Genomic DNA, 26,468 nt, shown 5'->3' with positions numbered 1-26,468 from the left:
GCTTTTTTTAAAAAAAAATTTTTATGTATTTGAATAACACCTTACTAAATTAAAATTTCCTACAAGTTTCCAAACACATACTGCCTATTTTAAATTTAATTTCACCTTGTTTTATTCTGAAAACTTTGTAATAACAATCCCAAAAACTAAACTGAATTCCTTCTACCCTTGCTTGGTTGCCAAAGTATCACTACAGCCAGACAATGAAGTTTAAGAGGAGCAACTTTCTGAGCAGCCTAGGCTCTACATTTGTTTATAAATGTGCCAAAAATTCACTCTAGGTATGCATCTAACCTAGGCCTATTACAAAAAGAGATAATGATTTTGTCACCCAGTTCCCAGGAAATGTGAAAATAAATAATATAAGGCCCACAAAGGGCTCTGAAAAATAAAGATGTTACCTAAATACAAAAAGGTGCTACACCCAGATTAAAGATAATTCTCACCTGGATAAGCCCAGATGTGCTTGAACTGGGTTTACGTTTATAGGCCACAAGCTTCCCTGCAGGAGAAAGCCCTGCATAAAAGGGCAGACCTTTGCCTCCATGTAATCTCTCCCTCACTGAATCCAGGGCATCTGTCTGCACAGGAGAGATATCATCCATTTTCCCAGGGGATAATGGACCATCAGGAGTCTCTGATCCAGATTTCTCAGCCATATCATCTTGGTCTTGACATGATGGCATAGAGATTTTCACACGAGAAGAATAAACAGGGGGGCTCTTCTCACCCCGGCTCTTTCGCTGAGAAGCCAACTCAATGATGAAGCTGCCCACCTTAAGTGATTGTGGCATGTTGCTATTGATGTGCTGGGATAAGATGCTCAAAATCTTATTCCGATCCTCCTCCCAGTTGCAGTCTGAGATGATTTCTATCAGTTTGGTGGGACCACCAGGTGACCTCTGATGCACATAGGAGGTAGAAGAGGATTCCCCTTCATTACAGGAAGACTTCCAGCTCTTTTCTGATAAAAAATTGAAAGATAATTCTGCATCACAGCAATTTACATTCAACTGTGAAAGATTTTTACTTTCCCTAAGTTCTCAGAAAAGTGCCAGGGGTATAGCTGCCCAGTGTCCCATTCCTATGTATTTTCAGTGGTAATTTAACACTCATAATTTGGGAGTTTTCCAGGAAAAAGAAAGACTCCAGAGAATCAGACTTTAACAGTCTCACTATCCTGCCAACTAGGCTCTCTAATAAAAAGAAGTCCCACTTAACACTACTCTAAAAAGCCTTAACTATTACATGATAAAGTGTTATCTTGCTAACAAAGCATGACCTATAAGCAAGGTTAGTTTATTCAGTAGAGTTTAGTCTTCTGCTATCCATATAGGCAAAGCAAAGATACTTGCCAGATGCTTTGCAACATGTGACAGGCAGAGTCAATCCTAAAAAAAACAGCAAGACAGTGTTCTGGTTTAAAAAAAAAAAAAAGTACACTCTACCTCCAGTTTCTACTGCAAATACTTCTGAATCATTTTGTTTTTCACTTCTGAATTACTTTTTTATATTCATGATAACACGTTAACTAGATGTCTATTTCACTAGACACCAAGATTTCTATAGCAGAGCCTCTAACCAAAGTTCTATAGTACAGGTATGTCAGGATATAGATTCCAAAGCCTTCAGAGTAGGCATGCTCTCAAACAGAATCTCCCCACCACGGTAGGCTTACCTTATTGTGCTACAAAAACATTTTCACTTTCTGTGTGTATCATGATATTTAAAAAAAAAAAAAGTTGGAAACCACTGCTGCTTAAGTGTCTGAAGTCTTAGAAAGCATAACCAAAAACAAATAGTTAACTCCCTAGACATTACCTCTCATCAAATTTGGCAGTGGCCTCTGCAAGATAAATCAGTGGTATCCCTTCCTTTCTCCCGCTGCACTTCTCCAACAGCAACAGCTACTGAGAATCTGAGTAAAAATTTCAATAGCTAAACCAATCTGACTGAGGTTTAAAAAGAAGTTTAAAAAAAGAAAATCACTAACAAGATAGGAATGGTCTACTTTCACTGCTCTTATTCAGCATGGTACTGGAAGTCCTAGCCATAGCAATCACACAAGAAATAAAAGGCATCCAAATTTGAAAGGCAGAAGTAAAACTGTTATTATTTGCAGGTGACACGATACTGTATATAGAGAACCCTAAAGATTCCACCAACAAACTACAAGAACTGATAAATTTAGTAAAATAGAAGGATACCAAAAAACGTTTTTTAAAATCAGCAATCAGATGCATTTTTATACACCATTAATGAACTATCAGAAAGGGAAACTAAGAAAACAATCCCATATATAATTGCCTCCAAAAAAGAAAAAAATACCTAGAAATAAATTTAACCAAGGAGGTAAAAGACCTGTACTCAAAAAATTATAAGACATTGAAAATATAAATTGAAGGTACTAACAAATGGAAGCTTATATCATGCTCATGGATAGAAAAAAAATTATCATTATTAAAATGTCCATCCTACCCAAAGCAATCTATCTATAGAGTCAATGCAATTCCTATCACAATACCAATGACGTTTTCCACAGAACTAGAACAAATTACCCAAAAATTTATATGGAACCACAAAAGACGACGAATAGCCACAGTAAACTTGAGAAAGAAGAACAAAGTTGGAGGTATCACACTACCTGATATCAAACTATACTACACGACTATAGTAATCAAAACAGCATGGTACTGGCATAAACAGATACATGGATCAATGAAACAGAATAGAAAGCCCAGAAATAAATAGTAATTAATATTTGACAAAGGAAGCAAAACCATGCAATGGGGTAAGGACAGTCCATTCAATAAACGGTGTTAGGAAAACTGAACAGCTACAGGCAAGAAAAAAGAAACTAGACCACCTTTTTTTTTTTGGTTAATATTTACCAAAGGATATTTTTTCCATTGCTTTTCAGACAGAGTGGAAGGGAGGGAGAAGGGAGGAATGAGGGAGGGCAGAGGGAGAGGGGGGAGGTGAGGGAAACATGGACTGGTTGCTTCATGCACTGGCATGACTGGGGCTGGGGATCAAACCTGCAACCTAGGTACATGCCCCTGACCAGGAATTGAACCCGAGACCCTTTGATGCTCAGGCCAGCGCTATAACCACTGAACCACACGGGCCAGGGCCAGACCACCTTCTTACACCATATGCAAAAATAAACTCAAAATGGATTAAAGACTTAAATGTAAGACTCAAAACAATAAAACTCCTAGAATAAAACATACACAGTAAAATCTCTGACATTTCTCTTAGCAATATTTTTTCTGATACATCTCCTTGGGCAAGGGAAACAAAAGAAAAAACAAACAAACAAGACTGCACCAAACTAAAGTTTTTGCACAGCAAAAAAATCATCAACAAAATGAAAAGACAACCTACCAAATAGAAGAAGATATTCACCAATGATACATCCCATAAGGGGTTAATATCCAAAATACATGTAGAGCAAAAGTAGGTTTATAGTTGTTCATATGGAAAATACAATAATTAATAAATAATAATACGAAAATAAATTCTGTGTTTCACGTACTCAAAACTGTAAACCCACTTTTGCCCCACCCTCCATACAAGGAATTCATACAAGTCGACGCCAAAAAAAAAAAAGAAAAAGAAAAAATCCAATTAAAATATGAGCAGAGGACATTAAATAGAAGTATCTAAATAGACACTTCTCCAAAGAGGATGTACAGACATATGAAAAGATGCTCAACATCACTAGCTGTCATAGAAATACAAAGTAAAATCACAATGAGATATCACCTCACACCTGTTAGAATGTCTATCATCAATAAATCAACAAACAAGTGTTGGCAAGGATGTGGAGAAAAGGGAACCCTTGTGTACTGTAGGTGGGAATACAGATTGGTGTAGCCACTATGGAAAACGGTATAGAGGTTCCTCAAAAAAATTAAAAATGGAACTGCCTTATGACCCAGCAATTCCACTTTTGGGCATGCATATATACAAAGAAACCCCAAACACTAAGTAGAAAGGATATGTGCACCCCTATATTCACTGCAACGTTATTTACAACAGCCAAGATTTAGAAGCAGCTCAAGTGTCCATCAGTAGATGAGTGGGTAAAAAAGCTATGGTACAGCCTGGTTGGTGTAGCTCAGCACTTAAGCGTGGACCCACGTACCAAGAGGTCCCTGGTTGGATTTCCAGATAGGGCACATGCCCTGGTTGCGGGATCAATCACCAGCAGGAAGCATACAGGAGGCAGCCGATTAATGATGCATCAGTGTTTCTATCTCTCTCCCTCTCCCTTCCACTCTCTCAAAAATAAAAAATAATTTTTTTTTTTAAAAAGGCTATGGTACATACATATCTACAGTGGAGTATTACTCAGCCTTAAAAAAGAATGAAATCTTACCATTTGCAACAGCATGGATGGACCTAGAAGGTATTATGCTAAGTGAAATAAGTCAGAGAAAGACAAATACCATATGATTTCACCTATATGTGGAATCTAAAGAACAAAATGAATGAGCAAACAAAGCTGAAACAGACTCATAGATACAGAGAACAGCCTGATGGCAGAGGGGAGGGGGCTTGGGAAATTGGTTGAAAATGGTGAAGGGATTAAGAAGTACAAATTGGTAGTTACAAAACAATCACAGGGATGTCAAGTACAGCATAGAAAACATAGTCAATAATACTGTAATAACTATGTATGGTGCCAGGTGGACACTAGAAATATCAAGGGAAACACTTTATTTATAAAGTTTATGATATAACCACTATCCTGTACACTTAAAACATACAAAATAATATTAAAATATTAAATGTAAACTGTAATTGGAAAATAAAATTTAAAAAAATCACTGACCTCATTTTAAATGTCTCTTGCAACGACATACCACAGCAATGAACAAATTTTATTTCTTAGAACAGGAGTGATAGAGACCAGGGAAAAAACTTATCACCTCTAATTTTAGCAGAAGCTAGAAAAAGAGTAGGTCAACATATTCTGGATGGGTAGTTTTGGTCTCCCCTCATTTTTATTATAATCCACACCTATATAATAACTATCAAATAATAAGATCTAGTTTTCATGCTGACCTTGTGACTTATCAGAATCATCCTCCAGGTCACAGGTAATTGGTTTCAAGGACTGCTGGTCAGCATCGGGCTCCTATAGAAGAGAAAAACACCGAAATACTTAAATTAGAACATATTTAATATCAATACAGACCAAGACATAACCATTAAATCTCCCCAAAAAAGCCTGAAACAGTAGAAGATTAAAATGGCAGCAGTTTCACATCTATATTATACACAGCTGCATTACTATCATATTACATAGCCCTTGGCAAAAACACAGACTTGTTCTGTAATATCCTTGACAGTGACTTGAGTCACCAAGAAAAGAATTTACACTGTATTTTAGTGTCTTCTGCTAAAGAAGGGAAAATATTTGCTGTTTAATGGGCCAAGTTTCAGTTATTTAGAAATTTCAACAATTTGAAAAGATGCAAATACTAATAATTACAGATAATTTAATTTAAACTAGAAATGTTTAAACTTTTAAAAATTACTCCAGTATTAAAAAGAGTAATACTTTTAGCCCTAGCCAGTTTGTCTCAGTGGTTAGAGCATCGGTCCTTGGAATAAAGAGTCCCGGGTTCGATTCCGGCCAAGGGCACGTACTTTGGTTGCAGGTCAATCCCCAGCCCAGTCAGTGCACAAGTGGGAGGCAACCAATTGATGTGTCTCTCTCACAATAATCAATCTACCTATCTATCTATCTATCTTTCTCTCTCTCTCTCTCTCTCTCTCTTCCCTCCGCCCCCCTTTCCACTCTCTCTGAAAAGCAATGGAAAAAATATCCTCGGGTGAGGATTAAAAAATAATATATATATTTTTTAAAGTGTAATACTTTTAACAACCCTAAGGAACTGTTCTCTAGAATAGGTAAGCAGAGAAATAAATACATTAATATACACATCAAGTAAGCCTTCTCTGTCTCACAAGACTTACTGCAAATTATTCTGATAGTAATGCAAATTTTAGTATCAGCTACAAAGAATTAGACCTTAAAAAGAGAAATTATGCAGTAACTAACTCACCCTTGTACTACAGTTCTCAGGACTAGAATGACACGAGCTGGGCTGCTGAAATGATGGGGATGGGGATGGGGATGGCTGTCTCTGTTCCTCTTTTTTTCGTTCATATACTCGAACTCGGGCACAAGTCATCATACTTTCAAAGTACAAGTAGACTGGATCCTTGTCCTCTTCCCGAATCTGTAAGTTCCATACAATAAAACATTCCAAATATTAGGGAAAAAAGTCTCCTAGACTTCAAAAGGCAAAGGATGTTTAATTTTTCTTTTTATTGGAACACTTGAAATTTTTTAAATGCGAACTTTAAAGTTAAATAGTACAAATACAGTTCATATGTGCTGAATCTTGAGGCAATCGGAAAGGATCGGATTCTCTATCAAGAAACTTTATACCACACCAGAGCAGTGCTTCTCAAATGATCTGTGTGAAGAATACGTTTCTTAATTGCCAGTCTAATATAGACTAATACTTTTGTAAAATACAAAAGTAATTACTAGAAAAATACAAAATAGGTTACTAGAAAAACAAAAGATGTAAAGTATAAACCCAAGTTTTTTAGTATTGGATTTAATAGATATAAAATGATTATCAACTTGCTATAAAAGTTTCTAAATATTTACTCTTATTTTCTATACATAATTATCTCATCTCAGACTGGTAACAGTTTTGGATAAGCACTGGTACAGAGACCCACTGAACAGCATTGAACTAAAGGATCTTTCTTCAATTTAATGGACTGGGAAGCGTGAAATGAATTTAGTAATCAGAAATGCTTATCAGCTCTTTTACCTGTCAGTCTTCACACAGTCATATTATATCAACTGTTATTTTAAATCTTAAATTTTACTGTTATTATTGTATATAAAGAACTTTGCCTTAAGAAGATGTTACTTTTTAAAGCTTTTTCTTAATGATTTTCTACTAATAACATGTATTACATCTCAATTACTCAACATACTACACTACAGGAATAAGAGTATTTTAAACAGACTTTAGTAAGGTTTTTTAAAAAGGCCATCTTTAAACAATCCTCCTGAAGAGAGATTTGGCTATATTTAAGAATTACTACTAGTAACCTCCACTTTTATGACATTTTTAAAGTACCAGCAACTAAACCAATGAAATCAGAAAGGAGATGGCTTACAGTCATATAACCTGAAAGCAAAATGATTCACAGAACATTAACAACAAATTTGGTTGAGGGATTAAGGAAAGAAAAAAAAAGAGAGAGAGAAAAACTCATGGACAGGGACAACAGTGTGGTGATTGCAGAGTGGGGGGAGAAGTAGCGGAGGGTATGGGGGGGAGGAGGATCGATGGTAATAGGGGGGGAGAAAAATAAATTTTTTAATTTGGTGTAACCTATCATCTTTATAAATGATTTTTGCAACCTGCAATAAAAGATGAAACTCCAGGCTTACCACAGGATTGGGTTTGGGAGTATATGCCCGTGCAGGTTTAATTCCAGTGAGTAGTTTGCCCTTTACAGTAGTAGATGAAACTTCTGGCTGAGGCAACAACAATGGTTTCGTAGGCTCAATGACAGAAGGCGTTGGGATATAAACTGGCTCTGGATCTACTTCACCTTCTACTTTCACCCATAATGGATAATGACGGACAGGCTGTTCAGGCTCTGTTTCACATATAGCTTAACAAAAAGAAGCGTAAGATTTTAGGTGCCTTTAGCAACAAAAGTTCAATGAGGCATTGCCAATATAAAATATGCTCCCTCATAAAAAGCAGATAACTCATTAAAACAATCAAACAGATAGATACCCCCTAAAAACCTTTAGTTACTACCCTCATGCACCTTAATTTAGTCATCTACTAACCAAATATTTGTTGAATATTATAAATCAGATACTGTTTTATGCACCAGAGTGAACACAGCTATGAATAAAACAAAGTTCTTGCCCTCACAATTATAATTCAGTAGGTGAAAAGAAACTAATAAACATATAATAACAAATAGTAAGTGCCACATAGAAAAATGGAGCAAGATAAGGAATGAGGAGTTAACAGGAGATGCTATTATATTTAGCACTATCAGAAAAAGCCTTCATTATAACCCAAAAAAGATAACCATTATACGCTACACTTTTTTTGCCCTAGCCGGTTTGGCTCAGTGGTTCGAGCATTGGCCTGTGGACTGAAGGTTCCCAGGTTAATCCCCTGCCCCGTTAAGGGCAAGTGAGGGAGGCAATCAACTGATGTCTCTCTCACACATCGATGTTTCTCTTTCTCTCTCTCCCCCTTCCAACCTCTCTGAAAAAACCAAGGGAAAAAATATCGTGTGAAGATTAAATATATACATACACACACACACACACACACACACACACACACACACACTACACTTTTTAATTTTACAAGTAACCACCACCAATACTTATTGAACCCTACTATGTACCTACCATCCTAATATGGTGGTAATAAGTACCTACCACCCTAATAAGGACTTAATATGTTTCAACTCATTAGACTGTCACAGCAGTTCTTGAGATATTATCATTCCCATTTTGCAGAAGGTGAGATTCAAGAGAGTCTACAGTTAAGAGGCAGATCAAGGATCAAACCCAGTCAATCTGGCTCAAAGACTGAGCTGGTTCTACTGCCTTTTGATGATAAACTATATTCAAGATAGCCTGAACTCAGCATAAGAGCAAAAATATATTAGAAAAGCAATGAAACCCAACTGAGATGAAATCATAATATCAAGAATTTCTACAAAGCCCAGCAGGCATGGCTCAGCAGTTGAGCATCGACCTATAATCCAGAGGATCACAGTTCGATTCACGGTCACCCAGGTGCAGGATCAATGCCCAGTAGGAAGCGTGCAGAAGGCAGCCGATCAATGACTCTCTCTCTCATCATTGATAGTTCTATTTCTCTCCCCCCTTCTCCCTTCCTCTCTCTGAAATCAATAAAGACAAATTTTAAAAAAAATAAAAATAATTTCTACACAAAGGAAAACAAATGGGAGGATCTAGGTTAAGAGGCTTTATTCTTTAAGCAAACTGCCCATCCCAGGAAGAAGACTGTTATAGAGAAGCAAACATTGTATTCTGCATTTTAATAGTCACTCCTCAGAGAGGATGTAGCTGGTTCTAAGCCAAAGATCTAAAAATCTTTGCCTAAAGTCACATAAAATGTGAATGAGCAGCATTCGCACTTAATTCAAATAATCTTTCATAAACAAAGGAGAATCCAAACTGCTACCTGATTTTATAAGAAGTATATTTGCTCTGAACATTAAGATCCCATTAGTAAAGAACAACTTTGTCAAAAGGGCTCCTACAGCTAACATTCAGAACATAACCACAAAATGTCAAACAAAGGCTTGAAGATTAAAATAGGGAGAAAAATACCTTCTAAAAGTTGTATTGTTGCCCGGCTGGCATGGCTCAGTAGTTGAGCACTGACCTATGATCCAGGACACCGCAATTTGATTCCCGGTCAGGGCACAAGCCCATGTTGCAGGCTTGATCCCCAGCAGGAGGAGTGCAGGAGGCAGGTGATCAATGACTCTCTCATTACTGATATTTCTCTCTCTCTCTCCCTCTCTCCCTTCCTCTCTCTCAAATAAAAATATTTTTTTTAAAAAAGCTGTATTGTTTCTTTTCATAATTAGATCTATAACCTACCTACAAATTATTTCCATGTATAGTATAAGGAATAAAATTTTGCTTTTTCCCATATATTCAATGATCCCACCACCATTTATTGAAAAGATCCTTAAAAAAAAAAAAAATGATCCTTTCCTTATTCCTCTGCTATTTTTGTCAAATCAAGCAAGTCAGTATTTTCAAATCTATTGTAGCCCTTCTATTCTGTTCTACTGATCTGTTCACTTTAAACTCAAGCAAGTATCACCCTGTCTTAAATGTGATAGTTTTATAAGTTTTGACATCCAACAGAACAAGTCCTCCCACTTTCTCACCATTCAAAATAGAGCACAAATCCTCCCACCCTGTCACTGTTCAAGACTGCCCTGGCTATTTCTAGGTCTTGTGCATTTCCATATAAATTTTAGAATCAGCTTTTCAAGTTAAACATAAAAAACTCAGTATTTTGATTAGGGTTGCAATGAAACTACAGATGAAAATAAAGAGTTACATCACTACAATATTCAGTTTTGATGGTAACTTTTTTTAAAATCAAGAATGGCCCAGCCAGGCGTGGCTCAGCGGTTGAGCGTCTACCTAGGATCCAGGCGATCAGGGTTCGATTCCCGGTCAGGGCACATGCCCCGGTTGTGGGCTCGATCAATGACTTTCTCATCATTGATGTTTCTCTCTCACCCTCTCCTTTCCTCTCTCTGAAATCAATAAAGATATATTAAAAAAAAAAAAAAGAATGGATGCTGAGCCCACCCAGTGTAGCTCAGTGGTTGAGCATTGGCCCATGAACCAGGAGGTCATGGTTCAATTCCCAGTCAGGGCATATGCCCAGGTTGTGGGCTCAATCCTCACTAGGGGGCATGCAGGAGGCAGCTGATCAATGTTTCTCTCTCATCAATGTTTCTATCTCTCCTCCTTTCCTCTCTCTAAAAATCAATAAAAATATATTTTTATTAAAAAATGGTTGAGAAGATCCTGGGAAGATAATGGAGTAGGTAGCACCAGGAAATGTCTCCCCAACAACTTCTGCACTGGCAGAATTTGTCTAATGTCACTATTTTGGAACTCTGGAGTCTGTTGAAGGCTTTGTAACTTCCAGGAGAGGACATGGACAGAAAACTGTCACTAATTGTGATCAATTTCAGCTCTTAGCACAGTAGCAACTTCCCTTTCCCTATCCCCCAGCCACATGGCAGAGAGTTTGCACATGTATTCTGGTGTTTATGGGAGACAGGGTGGGCAAAGGGACCCTGTCCTCCAAATATGAGGGATCCCTGCTCTGAATGCTGCTTCTCTGATCACAGAGGTGCAAAGAGGCAGGCAGCCATTATTGTTGTATCTCCTCCCCCACACACATTGTTGCAAGCCCTTCCCCTCTGTCTTGTGACTTCCAGGGTACTTAGAGGGCCAACACCTTCCCTCCCCCTTCATTTTCCACTTTTTCCTCTTTCAGGAGCCAAACATTATAGATTAGAAAATTCAAAAACAACTGCACATACAAGGAAAATTAGAAAGTGAATGTGTATGCCCAAGAAAAGGCTCAGAAAAGACCTGAGGACCTCAAGCTTACACCTCTGATCCTCAGCACAAAGACAGCCTATACTACAATTTGAAAAAACAAGCAAGCAAAAAAAAAAAAAAAACTCTGCAGTAACAAAAAACAAACAAAAAAAATCCCCAAGGAAGGAGGAGAATCCAATTTCCAGAGTTACCATATTATTAAATACAAATGTCCAGTGTTCCACCAAACATCATAAGGCATGCAAAGAAAAAGGAAAGTATGGTCCTTTAAAAAAAAAAATCAATAGAAACTGTCCCTGTGAAGAAACTAACAACAGATATACCAAACTTTAAAATAACTGTCTTACAGATGCTCAAAGAAAAAAAAGAAAATGTAGACAAAGTCAAGAAAACCTTATTTGGACAAAAAGGAGTATCAACAGAGATATAAAATATGAAAAGAAATCAGAAGAAAAACCTGGAGCTGAAAAGGCACAAACACTGCAATGAAAATTTCACCAGAGAAATTCAAAGACAGATTTAAACAGGCAGAAGAAAGAATCAGTGAACTTGGAAGACAGGACAATGGAAACTATGGAGTCTAAGGAAAAGACTGAAGAAAAGCAAACAGATCTTAAGCAACACCATCAAGCAAATCAACATATGCATTATGGGAGTTCCAAAAAGAGAAAGAGACATAACATTTGAAGAAATAATGGCTGAAAACTTCTCGAATTTGAAGAAAGGCATGAGTAGTAACACCCAAGAAGATTGACAAACTCCAAGTAAGATGAACCCCAAGAGACCCACACTGAGACATTATCCTCAAACTTTCAAAAGAGAAAGACAGAGAATCTTGTAAGCACTAAGATAGAAACAAATCATCACATACAAGGGATCCTCAATAAAAATATGAGAAGATCACTCATCAAAAACTTTGGAGGCCGGCACATAATAGGCTGATATATTCAATTCAACAAGCTAAAAGAAATAAAAACTATCAACCAAGAATCGTGTATCAGGCAAAATTGTCCTTTACGAACAAGAGATAAATTAAGAAATTTACAGATAAACAAAATGTGAGGGAGTCTGTGACCACTAAACCTGCCTCCAAAAAACGCTCAAGGGATTTCTGCAGGGTGAAATGAAGAGACACTAGACAATAACTGACAGTTATATGGAAAATAAAGATCTCACTAAAGGTAAACACATAAGCAATTATAAAAGCTAGTATTCTTCTAACAATGGCTTTGTCACTTAACTTTTTGTTTTCTGCAGGATTTAAAAAACTAATACACTTAATAAAAAAATTAGTGTGAAAGCTAGTATTACTGTAACTCTGCTTTGTAATTTCAAATTTTGTTTTCTACATAACTTAAGAAACTAATGCAATTTTTAAAATTTTTAGTTTACGTCTAGAGGTACAAAATGTATAAAGATATAATACCGTGACATCAACAACTGAACAGAGTTAGGATAAAAGTGTAAAGGAGCAGAGTTTTTATATGTTACTGAAGTTAAGCTGTTATAAATTCGTATTAGTATTATAACTTTAGGATGTTAAATGTAATCTTTATGGCAACCACCAAAAAAAAGCTATAGAATATACATTTTTTAAAACGAGGAAAGAATTTAAACATTTCACTATAAAAAATCAGCCAAACACAAACAAAAAAGGCAGTAATGCAGGAAATAAGAAAAAAGCAGTAAGGCATATAGAAAACAAATAGCTATGACAGAAGTATCTCCTTCAGAGTAATATTCTTTTAAATGTAAATAGATTGAATTCTCTTATCCAAGAAGGATCTCTTACTCTTTGAGACAGCATGGAGGGAACTGGAGAGTATTATGCTAAGCGAAATAAGCCAGTCAAAGAAAGACAAGTATCACATGATCTCACTTACGTGTGGAATCTAATGAATAAAATAAACCGACAAATTAAGTACAGAGGCATGGAACCATGGCACAGACTGACAGATCTCAGAGGAAAGGGGGAGGGAGGGCAGGCAGAGATTAACCAAAGAACTTATACGCATATATGCATAATCCATGGACACAGACAATAGTGTGGTGAAGGCCTGGGGTAGGGCAGGAACTGGGTGGAGGCGGGTAATGGGAAAATGGGGGACATTTATAATACTTCCAACAATGAAGATAAATTTTTAAAAATTCTCTCATCAAAAGATAGACTGCCAGAATTTATATAAACATATGATCAAACTATGTCCTGTCATCAAGAGACTCACTTGAGATTCAAAGACACAAACAGGTTGAAAGTGAAAGAATGGAAAAAGATATTCCATGCAAATAATAACCAAAATGAGCAGGGGTGGCTTTACTAATATCAGACAAAATAAACATTAAATCAAAAAGGTTGCAAGAGACAAAGAAGGGCATTTTATATTAAAAGATTCAATATATCCAGAAGAAAAACAATGATAAACATTTACACACCTAATGACATGACCATCAAAACATACATGAAGAAAAACTGACAGAACGGAAGGAAGAAATACACAGTTTTTCATGGTAGCAGCAGACTTCAACACCCCACTCACAATAATGAACAGAACCACCACCAAGTCAGAAGTAAGAAAATAGAGGATTTAAGCAACCTAATAAATTAACTAGATCTAATAGGCCTATACAGAACACTCTCCTCAACAACAAAAGAACACACATTCTTTTCAATGTAATTGGGGTATTTTTCACAACAGACCATATGGCATGCCACAAATTAAGTCTCAACAGATTTTAAAACATAGATATCATACAAATTATCTTCCTTGCCTTAAAATCAACAACAAAAGGAAAAGTGGAAAATTCACAAAACTGTGGAAATTAAGCAATACACTTTTGAAATATCAATGGATCAAAGAAGAAATCACAATGGAATTTATAAGAGACTTAGAGAAATGAAAATGGAAACACAACATACCAAAACTTATGGACACAAGAAAAGCACTACTACAGGGAAAATTTATAGCTATAAATCCTTACATTAAAAAACATGAAAGTGCCTGGCCGGCATGGCTCAGTGGTTGAGCATCAACCTATGATCCAGGAGATCCTGGTTCGATTCCTGGTCAGGACACATGCCCGGGTTGCGGGCTCAAACCCCAGCAGGGGGTGTGCATGAAGCAGCCAATGAGTGACACTCTCTCATCATTGATGTTTCTATCTCCCACTCCTTCCTCTCTCTGAAATCAATTAAAATATATATATATTTAAAAACATGAAAGCTCTCAAATAACCACCTAACTGGACAACTTAAGGAACTAGAAAAAAACTAAACAAACTAAACCCAAAGCTAGATAGAAAGGAAACAATAAAGTTGAGAGCAAAGAACAACAAAATAGGAAATAGAAAAATAGAGACAAGCAATAAAACTGCAAGTTGCTTCTTCAAAAAGACCAACAAAGCTGACATACCTTTACCTAGGTGGATTTAGGAAAAAAGACTCAAATTATTAAAATCAGAAATGAAAGTGAGGACACTACCACCAATTCTACAAAAATAAAAATGATTATAGAATAGTACTACAAACATGTAGGTCAACAAATTAGATAACACAGATGAAACAAATTCCTAGAACCACAATACCTACACCAAGACTAAATCACAAAGAAATAACCAATCTCAATAGACCTAAAACTTGTAAAGAGATTGAATCAGTAATCAGAAATTCCCAACAAAGCCCTGAACCTGATGCCTTCCCTGGTGAGTTCTACCAAACACTAAAATAAGGATTATTATCAATCCTTCTCAAACTTTTCAAAAAAAACTGAAGGGTACCCGGTCAGCATGGCTCAGTGGTTGAGAACTGACCTATGAACCAGGAGGTCACTGTACGATTCTAGTCAGGGCACATGCCAGGGTTTCCCGCTCGATCCCCAGGAGGGGGTGTGCAGGAGGCAGCCAATCAATGAATCTTTCTCATCACTGATGTTTCTATCTCTCTCTCCTTACCCTCCCTGAAATTAAATAAATAAATAAATAAATAAATAAATAAATAAATAAATAAAACTGAAGGGTACACTTCCCAACTTATTCTACGAGGTCAGCATTACTGATACCAAAGCCAGACTAAGGCACTACAAAAAAGAACACTGAATGAAAAATCCTCAATGAACTAATAACAAACAGAATTCAGAAGCACATTAAAAGGATTATATAACATAACCAAGTAAGATTTATTCCTTGAATGCAAGGATGGTTCAACATACAAAAAAATCAATCAATGTAATACTCCACTTGAACAGAATGAAGGTAAAAACCACATGATCACCTTAATTGATGCAGAAAAAGCTTTTGACAAAGTTCAACACCCTTTCATGACAAAAACACTGAATAAACTAAGAACAAAAGGAAAGTAACTCAACATAAGTGAAGCTACATATAAAAAACCCAAAGCAAACATCACACTCAATGGTGAAATGCTGAAAGCTTTTCCCTTAAGATCAGGAGTAAGGCAAAGATGGTCCTTTTCAGCATTTCTTTTTTTTTTTCCTTCTGGCAGTTTTTGTTTTAATTTTTTAATAGTTTATTGATTTTTAGAGAGGGGGGCAAGGGAGAGTATGAGAGAGAAAGAAAAACATCGATGTGAAAGGGTAACATTGATTGGCTGCCTCCTACTGGGGATCACGCCTAAAACCCAGGCTTGTGCCCTGACCAGAATCAAACCGGCAACCTTTGGTGCACATGATGACATCCACCAACTGAGCCACACCTGCCAGGGCTCAGCATTTCTATTCAATATTTTACTGGATATTTTGGCCAGAAAGTTTAGCAACAAAAAGAAATAAAATGCATCCAAATTAAAAAGGAAGAAGTAAAATTATCTTTTTGATGATATAATCTTATATGCAGAAAACCCTAAAGATTCCACAAATAAATAAATATATAAAACTGTGAGAATACATTAATTCAACAAAGTAGCATGATACAAAGTCAGCACATAAAACTCAGTTACATTTCTATACACCAACCATAAACAATCTGAAAAGGAAATTACAAGATAATTTCATTCACAATAACATCAAGAAAACCTTAGGAATTAACCAAAAAAGTGTAAGACTTTTACAATTAAAACTACAAAAAGCTGCCTGGCTGGCATGGCTCAGCAATTGAGCATTGACCTAGGATCCAGGAGATCACCGTTCAATTCCTTGTCAGGGCACATGCCCAGGTTGCAGGCGCAATTCCCAGCAGGGGGCTTGCAGAAGAAAGCCGATCAATGAATCTCATCATTGATGTTTCTATCTCTCTCCTCTCTCTGAAATCAATAACAATATTTTTTTTAAAACTACAAAACGTTGATGTAAGAAATTAAAGACAACATACTTAAATGGAAATACACCCCAAGCACATGGATTAGAAGTCTCAATATTAAAATGTCAATACTACTCAAAGCAATCTACAGATTCAATGTAATGCCTATCGAAATCCCAATAATGTTTTTTGCAGAAATAGAAAAACCCATTCTAAAATTCATATAGTATCTCAAGGAACTCCAAATAGCCAAAACAATCTTGAAAAATATCAAATCTAGAAGACCCACACTTGCTAATTTCAAAACTTACTACAAAAGCTACAGTAATCAAAACAGTGTGGTAGTGGCATAAAGGGGCAGACATATAAGCCAATGGAATATAACAGACAGCCCCAAAATAAATTCTTGAATATATGGTCAAATAAATTTTGACAGGGATGCAAAGATCATTCAAATGGGAAAGGACAATCTTTTCAACAAATGGTGGTGGGAAAGCTGGACATCCACATGCAAAAGAATAAAGTTGGACCCTTACCTAACACCACATATACAAAAGTTAACTCAAAATGTATCAAGGATCTAAAATAGGGTCGAAAAGAATAAAACTCTGAGAACAAAACATAAGACAAAAGCTTCACAAAACTGGATTTGGTAGTGATTTCTTGGATAAGACACCAAAGGCATGGGTAACAAAATAAAAGACAAGTTGAATGCATGAAGATTTTAAAATTTTGTGAATTAAAAGACAGAACAGCGCCAGGCGTGGCTCTGCGGTTGAGCGTCGACCTAGGATCCAGGCAATCAGGGTTCAATTCCCAGTCAGGGCACATGCCCGGGTTGCGGGCTCGATCAATGACTCTCTCATCATTGATGTTTCTATCTCTCTCTACCCCTTCTCCTTTCCTCTCTCTGAAACCAATAAAGATATATTAAAAAAAAAGACAGAACAGACTAAAAAGGCAACCCACAGAACAGGAAAAAACATTTACAAAACATATCTGATAAAGGATTAACATCCAAAATATGGAGAGAACTCCTAAAACTCAAGAAAAGAAAAACCACGGATTTCAAACGACTTTGTTGATGTGAGAAATGTTCAAACATGTAGAGAATTTTTAGAAGTTTATTTGAGCCAAACTGATAACATATGCTGAGAGCAAGATCTCAAATGCACTAGAGAATGACAGTTTGCAGCTTTTACACATTAGAATCAAGGAAGAAGATGTAAGGAAGGTGTATGAAATCCACTGCTAATAGATTAAGTAGGTGGGAGAAAGCATAGCAGCGAAATCTCCAGGAATGGATAAGAAGCAAAATGGAGAAACACATACTTCTTTTACATTGGTGGGTACAGGATTGTTAGTAACATTTACAGCACATAGTGATGGTAGGCAGGGAACAAGGTAACAATGAGGGGTTCTGTAGTCCCACAATCTGGTGGTTTGTACTCTGGTGCTCGTGGCTGTACTTTCAAGGGGTATGGAAAGAAAATTACTCTTGACATTTCAAAGATGTTATCATAGGTACATAAAAACGATTAATAAAGCTCACTTAAAAATTGACCTTTGCTAAGGAAGCTATAGGCCTGGGACGTGACTACCCACTATGACATGCCCAGTTAAGATTTTGTGATCAGCCCGGCTGGCATCACAGTTCAATTCCCGGTCAGGGCACTGCCCAGGTTGCAGGCTTGATCCCCAGTGCGGGATGTGCAGTAGGCAGCCAATGAATGACTCTCTCTCACTGATGTTCTGTCTCTCTCCCTTCCTCTCTCTGAAATTAATAAAAAATATATTTAAAAAAAAAAATTTTGTGATCAGACCGTATTGTGTGGTTACTTTTGGTCACTTAACTGTTATAGACCAATACAAACTATCAGAAAAAGAAATTAAGAAAACAATCCTAGCCCTAGCAGGTTTGCCTCAGTGGTTAGAGAATCGACCAGCAAACTAAAGGGTCCCAAGTTTGATTCCAGCCAAGGGCACATACCTCGGTAACAAGCTTGATCCTCAGCCTCAGCGGGGGCATGTGCAGGAGGCAACCATTCATTGTCTCTCACACCAATGTTTCTCTCTCTCTCCTTCCCTCCCTTCTATTCTCTCTGAAAAGCAATGGAAAAAACATCTTTGGGGGAGGATTTTTAAATTTAAAAAAAAAAAAAAGGGACATATGACGGGAATACACATTTCTCCAAAGAGGACATACAAATGGCAACCAGACATATGAAATGCTCAACATCACTAATCATCAGGGATATACAAATTAAAACCACAATAAGCTAGCACCTCACAGCTGTCAGAACGGCTATCATCAATAAATCAACAAATTAGCATTGGCAAGGATGTGCAGAAAAGGGAACCCTTATACACTGCTGGTGGGATTGCGAATTGGTGTAACCACTATGGCAAACAGTATGGAGGTTCCTCAAAAAATTAAAAATTAAAATAGAACTATCATATGCCCCAGCAATCCAATTCTGGATTATCTGAAGAAATCCAAAATACCAATTTAAAAAGATGTATGTATCCCTATTATTCACTGAAGCATTATTTACAATAGCCAAGATATAGAAGCAACCTAAGTGTCCAGACTGATGACTGGATAAAGAAGCAGTATATATAACTGGTATATTACTCAGCCATGAAACAGAATAAAATCTCCCATTTGTGACAACATGGAGAGACCTAGAGGGTATTTTGCTAACTGAAATAAATCAGACAGAGAAAGACAAATACCTTATGATGTCACTTATAAGTGGAATCTAAATAGCAAACGAACAAACAAAACAGGAACAAACCTCACACATACAGAGAACAAACTGATGGTTGTCAGATAGGAGGGAGTTGGAGGGGATGAATGAAAAGGGGGAAGGAATTAAGAAACACAAATTGGCAGTTATAATATAATCATGGGGATGTAAAGTACAGCACAGGGAATGTAGTCAATAAGATTGTAATAACTGTATATGGCGTCAGGTGGGTACTAGACTTACCAGGGTGATCAATTTGTAAGTTATCTAAATGTCTAATCACTATATTGTACACCTGAAACTAAGACAATACTTTATGTCAACTGTAATTGAAAAAAAAATTTTTTAATTATTTTAAAAGGCAATTTACAGAAGAAACATAAAATTGAAATAAGATATCAAATTCTGCCTATCAATTTGAATATCCAGTGTTAAGAGTACAGAAGAACTGGCACCATCTAACTATTAGTAAATATGTGATTGGTACAACTCTAGCAACATCTATAACTGTTTAAAGTGCATTCACTGTCACAGGAATTCCACTTTTAATAGCCTATCCTGAACATGGATGTTCTTCATTGTACTGTTTATAATAAAGAAAATCCAAGAGGGCTAAATGTCCAACCAAAAGGACTGTAATAACATGAAGTCATTAAAACTAAAATTATAATATAGATCTACACTTGCTGATATGGAAAATATTTTACAATATTAAATTTATAAAGGTTATGACACCACATATACAGCAGTACCATTTCTACAAAAAAAATATGTACGCATGCACACAAGTGAATTAATAGAAAATCTGCAAAGAACATACATCATAATATTAATCACCCACTCTGACTGAAAGAAATACATGGCAAGTAGTAGCAAATGTAAATATAAACTGCCAATAAAGGAACATTAATCCCCTAATAAACGAAGAAGCAAGAAACTTTTTAAAATTACATAAAATTTTTTTTTATATTTAAACAAAATAAAATGATATAGTACAAAGGAAAAAATAAAGAATGAAATATGAAACTTCGTCTACAAAATATTTTATCAAAAAGAAAAAATAAGCTTTTCAAAAAAGTATAATGATGCTCAACTTAGTTATACCCATATTCTGTCCCTAAATCCCTGATTTCCTGGTTAATGCCTCAAACCATGACCAGCATGTCTTGCTGCAAATTTCTTCTTTTAGAAAATAAAATGTATTAGTTAACTTGATTATGGTTATTTCACAAAATATACATATGCCAAATCATCATGTTGTACACTTTAATTATGTACAATTTTATTTGTCAATTATACCTCAATACAGCTGAGGGGAGGATATAATGAATTACACTGATCATCTGTATACTGAAAGAACATTGGGGTTAGGGGGAGAAAGACACAGAAAAATAGATCAAGTTTCAAAGGCATTCTGGAACTCCGCATAAAAGAATGATTTAGCCCCGGCCGGTTTGGGTCAGTGGTTAGAGCACTGGCCTGCAGGCTGAAGGGTCGAGGGTTCGATTCCCAGTCAAGGGCATGTACCTTGGTTTCAGGTTCAATCCTTGGCTCTGGTTGGGGTGCGTGTGGGAGATAACTAATCGATGTCTCTCTCTCTCACTTCGATGTTTTTCTCCCCCCGCCCCTTCCACTCTCTCTCTAAAAATCAGTGGAAAAAAATATCCTCGGGTGAGAATTCAAAAAAAAAGAATGATTAAAGTTTCAACTTTAGCACCAAAAAAAGCCAACTTCGAAAGAAAATTTCCATTGAAAAAAGGTGCGCAAGCGCATCTATGTGTGTGTGTGACACATGCCATACAGAAAGAGCATTTAAGGATGTTAAGAATTTCTCCAAATTCTTATTAGATCATAGATTGGGATTAAAGTAAGAAAGAGTAATACTATTTGAAATAGGTTTTCAAATAACCATAATTTTCTAAAAAATAAAACTAGAAAGTTTTAAGTCTCAACACTCACTGTATTCCAGCTTCTTCCTCTTTTTTCTCTCTTTTAATTGTTCTTCCTCCTCCTTGACTCCACCTTCTCCTTCTTCTCTTTGCTCGTCTCCCAAAGTATCATAGCAAACTGCATCACGATGAGCAGCCTTCCTCTGGAAATGTTTAGTTTTGGATCCCCCTTTAACAAGTACAACTTTTCTTTTCAAACAAGTGCAGCCAAACATGCAGTCTGGTCGGCGGCAGTGAGCAGGCTGGCGCTTCTCCAAAGCTAGACTGGAACATATACAACCCAATCGACAGAAGTCATTGTTGCACGGAGGTGCCCGTTTCCTTATGATTGTGTGGATGGGTTTAGTTTTGAGAGATGCCTACAATGAAAGCAGAAAATTGTAAATCTACTAAATCATCTACTAAATCATCCCCCAACACCACCAACAAACTACAGTCATATATTGGTCTGCCTTCTTCTCTTGACACTGAGCACTCAGTACTAAGAGTACAAGATTAGAGCAGATTCAAATGACAGAGCATGAACATAAACAGAACTCTGAGCAATCTCCCATTCTAATGAATAGTACAGGCAAGCAAGAGAGTAAATATTTTAATTATGAGCCAAAATATCAACTTAAGGCCCAAGGACCAAATCCAGCCTGTTTCACACATAAAGCTTCAAGGAACACAACCAGGCTCATTCATTTAAATGTTCATGGCAACACAACAGCAGGGTTGAGAAACTGCAACAGAGTGCATGGCCCACAAAACCTAAAATATTGCCCGGCCGGCATGGCTCAGCAGCTGAACATTGACCTATGAACCAGGAGATCGCAGTTTGATTCCCGGGCAGAGCACATGCCCAGGTTGAGGGCTCAATCCCCAGTGGGAGGCATGTAGGAGGCAGCCTATCGATGACTCTCTCATCAGTGATGTTTCTCTCCCCCTCTCCCTTCCTCTCTCTGAATCAATATACATTAAAAAAAAAAAATATTTACTGTCTTACAGAAACAGTTTATAGACTCCCTGCTCTATGGTAATTAATAAAAAGAGAACAACAACATGCATGCATAAAAGTCTTTAGAAACAGTTAATAATTGATATTTTCTCTAGTTAGTCCCAACATCTGATGATCTTCAGCTCTAGAATTAAGTCACAGAATTTAAAAATGGAAGGTACAGAAATTTCATGACAAGAAAATTATTCTCATTTTGCTGGGTCACTTCACATCACTAGAGGTTAAGTTAGGTGAAGCAATAATAAGTGAAAGTTCTTAATATAAAATTTTAGCCCTGGCCAGTGTGGCTGTTGGGGTGTGCCAAAGGGTCACAATTTCAATTCCTGGTCAGAGCTCATACCCAGGTTGCGGGTTCCATCCCTAGTCAGAAGGCAACTGATTAATGTTTCTCTCTGTCTCTCCCTTCCATTTCTAAAATCAATAAAAAACATCCTCAGTTGAGGATTTTAAAAAAAAAATTTTAAGACAAGCTTTTTCTCCATAGGCTTCCAATTTTTTAGATTTGGGGGGATTTAGTATACCTTTTAAGCATAATTTTCAAAGCTGTTTTAACAAGATCAGCAAATATACTTGCCCACATACTGAAGAATGAAATTAGAGACTTTCAGAATGGCCAGCTGCCTTTATACAAAAGAGGAATATTATTCAAAAACACAAATGTACTGTTTCCCTCTGCGGAAGGAGGGATCTACACTTGGGTATCTAACTAAATTCCCAATCCTCCTGCTAAAAAATCCCATTCCCCTTTCCCTCCGTTAACCTAATTCATTCTAGCCAAGAATATGCTTCTGGAAAACAACAGATAACTTACTTGAGCTGTAAGCAGAGTTGTTAAAGATACATCTGCTCGCTCTTCAGTGATATAGGTCCTTGGTTTTCCTTCCCAAAGTGCACAGTCTTCCAGGTCCATTAGCTTCACTTGAGATTTAGACAAGCCTGGAGGGCGGGTTCCCTGTTGCTGCTGTTGGTGGTGTGCCTGCCGCAAATTAATTTGCTTTGGGAATGTATTTTCATCTAAAGTTGGCACAACAAAGTTATTCACCTGATTTTCTGAGATGGTGCCTGAAGAATTCTTGGTAACCTTATCTCCTAGAACATTATGAGTCTGTTTCTGCTTTGGTGAAATGGGGTACGGCAAAATGGATTTATAAGATGATTTAGTTCGGCCACTGAAAGTTGCCTGTTTGTTTTGAGACTTTGCCTTTCGAGACACAGGGGGTACGGAATGAGGCTTCAAAGAATAAGAGGTAGAAGGGGAAATGGTAGATTGCTTCTTTAGTACACTATCAAGTGTTCGTACATAGCTAGTACTCTTAGTGGGAAGCTGGTATATCACAGGAGATGTGGGAGCATTAGAAGAGAAACCCATGCTTGTTTCCATCAGTTTGCCTTCATTTTCCAAGTACTCATCTAGCTTATCACTGCAGAAAGCAGAACGGTTTTTCAGTGGACCTTCTGAATTTCCACCTAGAAATAAATAAGGAGACACAAATACTTAAAGAAACCTAGAACACATCTTTAGGTCTCTAGAAAAAATATACCAAGAAAGGCCAAGATTCCCTACTCAGAAGAAAAATATAAAATAAAAAACCAAGAGATTAAATGTCATACATTAATGTTAAAATCCAATCTCTAAAATTATTTCATTTCATATATTTAATATTAATTAAAATATATATATGGGACACTTCATGAATTTGCATGTCATCCTTGCGTAGGGGCAATACTAATTTTCTCTGTATAGTTCCAATTTTAGTATATGTGCTGCCGAAGTGAGCACTATTTAGCATTAATTTTTGAGAAGTGCTAACAATAGAAATAATTAACACTAAGAGTCTACAAACTTTGACAATCTATGACCTTAGTATAGAGACCAAACTTAAGAGCAAAAAAATATATACTTAAATCACACCTCAACAGAATGCAAAGAGATTTATTTAAGAGATTGTAATACCTGGACTATGACATAAAGTGCAAGGGAAGAGGTAAGGCTCAAAAAACAAAGGAGTGTGCTTAGTGGTTAGAGCATCAGCCTGTGCACTGAAGGGTCTCAGGTTCGATTCCTGGTCAAGGGTACATACCTGGGTTGCAGGTTCGATCCCCAGCCCATCGGGGTGTGTGCAGGAGGCAACCAATCCATGTGTCTCTCTTGCATCAATGTTTCTCTCTCTCTGTCTCTGTTTCCCTCTCCCCCCCCCCCCCAGCCCTCTCTCCCCTTTCCTCCCTCCCTTCCTTCTGCTCTAAGGATCAGTGGAAAAAATATCCTCGTGTGAGGATTAAAAAAAAAAAAGACTCTTACCTCAAAACTCACATTCTTAATAACTAAAATGTTTAAAATAAAAAATAAAAAAGGCAGTTTAAAAAGGCTGCAAGAATTATTTAAGCCTGATGTGGTTAGGGACTGATCCCCAGGATCACAGCTATGGGAACAAGGGGAATAAACGAGTATCAGCAAGACAATTATTTTCAGTTTAAAGCATGAAAAGAGATGAAGAGAAACCAAGACTTGCTTTTCTTTTTTTTCTTTTTTTTTAAATATATCTTTATTGATTTCAGGGAGAGGAAGGGAGAGGGAGAGAGAGAGATAGAAACATCAATGATGAGAGAGTCGGCTGCAGCCCGCAACCCGGGCATGTGCCCTGACCGGGAATTGAACCCTGATCACCTGGATCCTAGGTCGATGCTTAACCACTGAGCCACGCCCGGCCGGGCCAAGACTTGCTTTTAACAAAGGCTGTGGTCACATGTTTCAGAACCTATTTATAATTTTTAAAAAGCTAATTACCTTCATTTCTAGATGCAGAAGCACCATGAAACTTTCCCCTCCATCCCTTGATTTTGGTGAAGTCATTGGTTTTTCCTGTTCTAGAAACAAAGGGAAATCCAGCATCTATAAAAGAAAAAGTAAGAGATGACCAAAATCCTAGTAAGCCAATATTTAATATCTAATTAATTACTAAGACTTTATCTAAAATGTATAAATCATTAAGACTGGCTACTAGATAAAAGGTCTACCCCTAGACTATCCTAAACATACTTTGTCTCTAACAAAAAGTTGCTTTTTATTCATATCACAAATCTGCTTGACTTCATAAATGCTATGTACTCACCAGGAGAGGCAGGGTTGGTTCCTGTAAAGTTCCAGAAAGGAAGGCTTGTGGCTGGGGCCAAAGGTAGCTGTACTCCCAAGTATTTAAGATCAATGCTCATTGTTGGATCCACTGAATTCAATTTTAAGCCCACTACAAGAAAAAAGGACCACAAATCATATTGGAGGTTTTTAACCTTCAGTTAGGAGGGGGGAGATAACAGAGATAAAGGAGATAGTGGAGAGCAAAATGATGAACTAAAAATTTTAAACGGCAGAGACTTTAAGGTGACTCCATGATCCTCACCTCCTGGTACTGCGTATTTGTGTGATCTTCCTCCCTCCTGGAGTGTGGGCAGAGACTGTGATTTGTTTCCAAGCAATGGAATGTGGCAAAAGGGATGGGATATGCATGATTATATGTATGTAATAATATAAGAATACATGTATCACCCATCTTGCTAGAGCTGCAAGGATATAAATTCTGCCAACAACCCAACAATAGATAACTAATACATAAACATAGCAGAATTCGAATATTTTGTGCTTTTAACCTTTTGAAACATAGCAGAATTCGAATATTTTGTGCTTTTAACCTTTTGTGTTCCAGAGACTTTTAGGACCTCTAATACAAGCTTGCCATAGACTGAGCTTATGCCCTGCTTATGGCTACTAATTCTCTAATTATTATTAATTATATTTAATTCATTGAGCCTATAAATATTATGAATTATTTGTAGGTTAAGAGGCAATCTTTTAGGAAAGTATTTACTTTACATATACTTTTACTTCTTTTGCTTAACAATTTACATCTGAGATTTGTCTATTTTGACAGACTTATCTCTCAAGCACTTATTTTCACTGCTATACACAATCCAAATTGTAAATATACTCCAATTCATTCACCATTCTTCTATTGATGAGATAGTTTCCTATTTTTAACTATTACAAACAATGCTACAGTATAGTTGTACATCTTCTACAATGATGTACATAACACGTGACCATGTATGAGAGCTTTCTCTAGTGTATTTAGCTTTCCCTTATGCCATTTACCCAGAAGAGGAACTGCTATATAACAGTGTAAGTTCACCTTTCAATTGCATTGAATGTTGTGTTTGGCATATTTGTGGATGCTCAAAATATTTTGAACACCCTTCCTATATAGCTGTTCCTTTTCGCCCCTATAACGTCTACCTCTTTTTCTAACTCA

At 36.8% G+C, this 26,468-nt stretch overlaps 1 protein-coding gene across 34 annotated transcripts in view; it reads right to left on the bottom strand.

Moving 5' to 3' along the window:
- The window catches only part of MGA (MAX dimerization protein MGA), a 105,345-nt gene that overhangs the window by 25,845 nt on the left and 53,032 nt on the right, over positions 1-26,468 (bottom strand). For 28 of the 34 annotated variants that reach the window (XM_081153296.1, XM_081153323.1, XM_081153317.1 and 25 more), the window contains 8 exons: positions 25,278-25,409; positions 24,953-25,057; positions 22,979-23,634; positions 21,178-21,526; positions 7,499-7,725; positions 6,081-6,257; positions 5,074-5,146; positions 447-964 (listed from right to left, as the gene is read on the bottom strand). In XM_081153296.1, coding sequence (XP_081009422.1) covers positions 447-964; positions 5,074-5,146; positions 6,081-6,257; positions 7,499-7,725; positions 21,178-21,526; positions 22,979-23,634; positions 24,953-25,057; positions 25,278-25,409 — 2,237 coding nt within the window. The remainder of the gene's footprint in view (positions 1-446; positions 965-5,073; positions 5,147-6,080; positions 6,258-7,498; positions 7,726-21,177; positions 21,527-22,978; positions 23,635-24,952; positions 25,058-25,277; positions 25,410-26,468) is intronic. The other 6 variants (XM_081153301.1, XM_081153302.1, XM_081153303.1 and 3 more) reach the window with 2 other exon arrangements.

Source organism: Miniopterus schreibersii (genome assembly GCF_964146895.1).
Source record: "Miniopterus schreibersii genome assembly, chromosome: 1".
In the NCBI taxonomy this organism is placed as follows: domain Eukaryota; kingdom Metazoa; phylum Chordata; class Mammalia; order Chiroptera; family Miniopteridae; genus Miniopterus; species Miniopterus schreibersii.
Note: the sequence above shows the minus strand (reverse complement) of the source record. Positions and strands in the feature narration are given on the sequence as shown.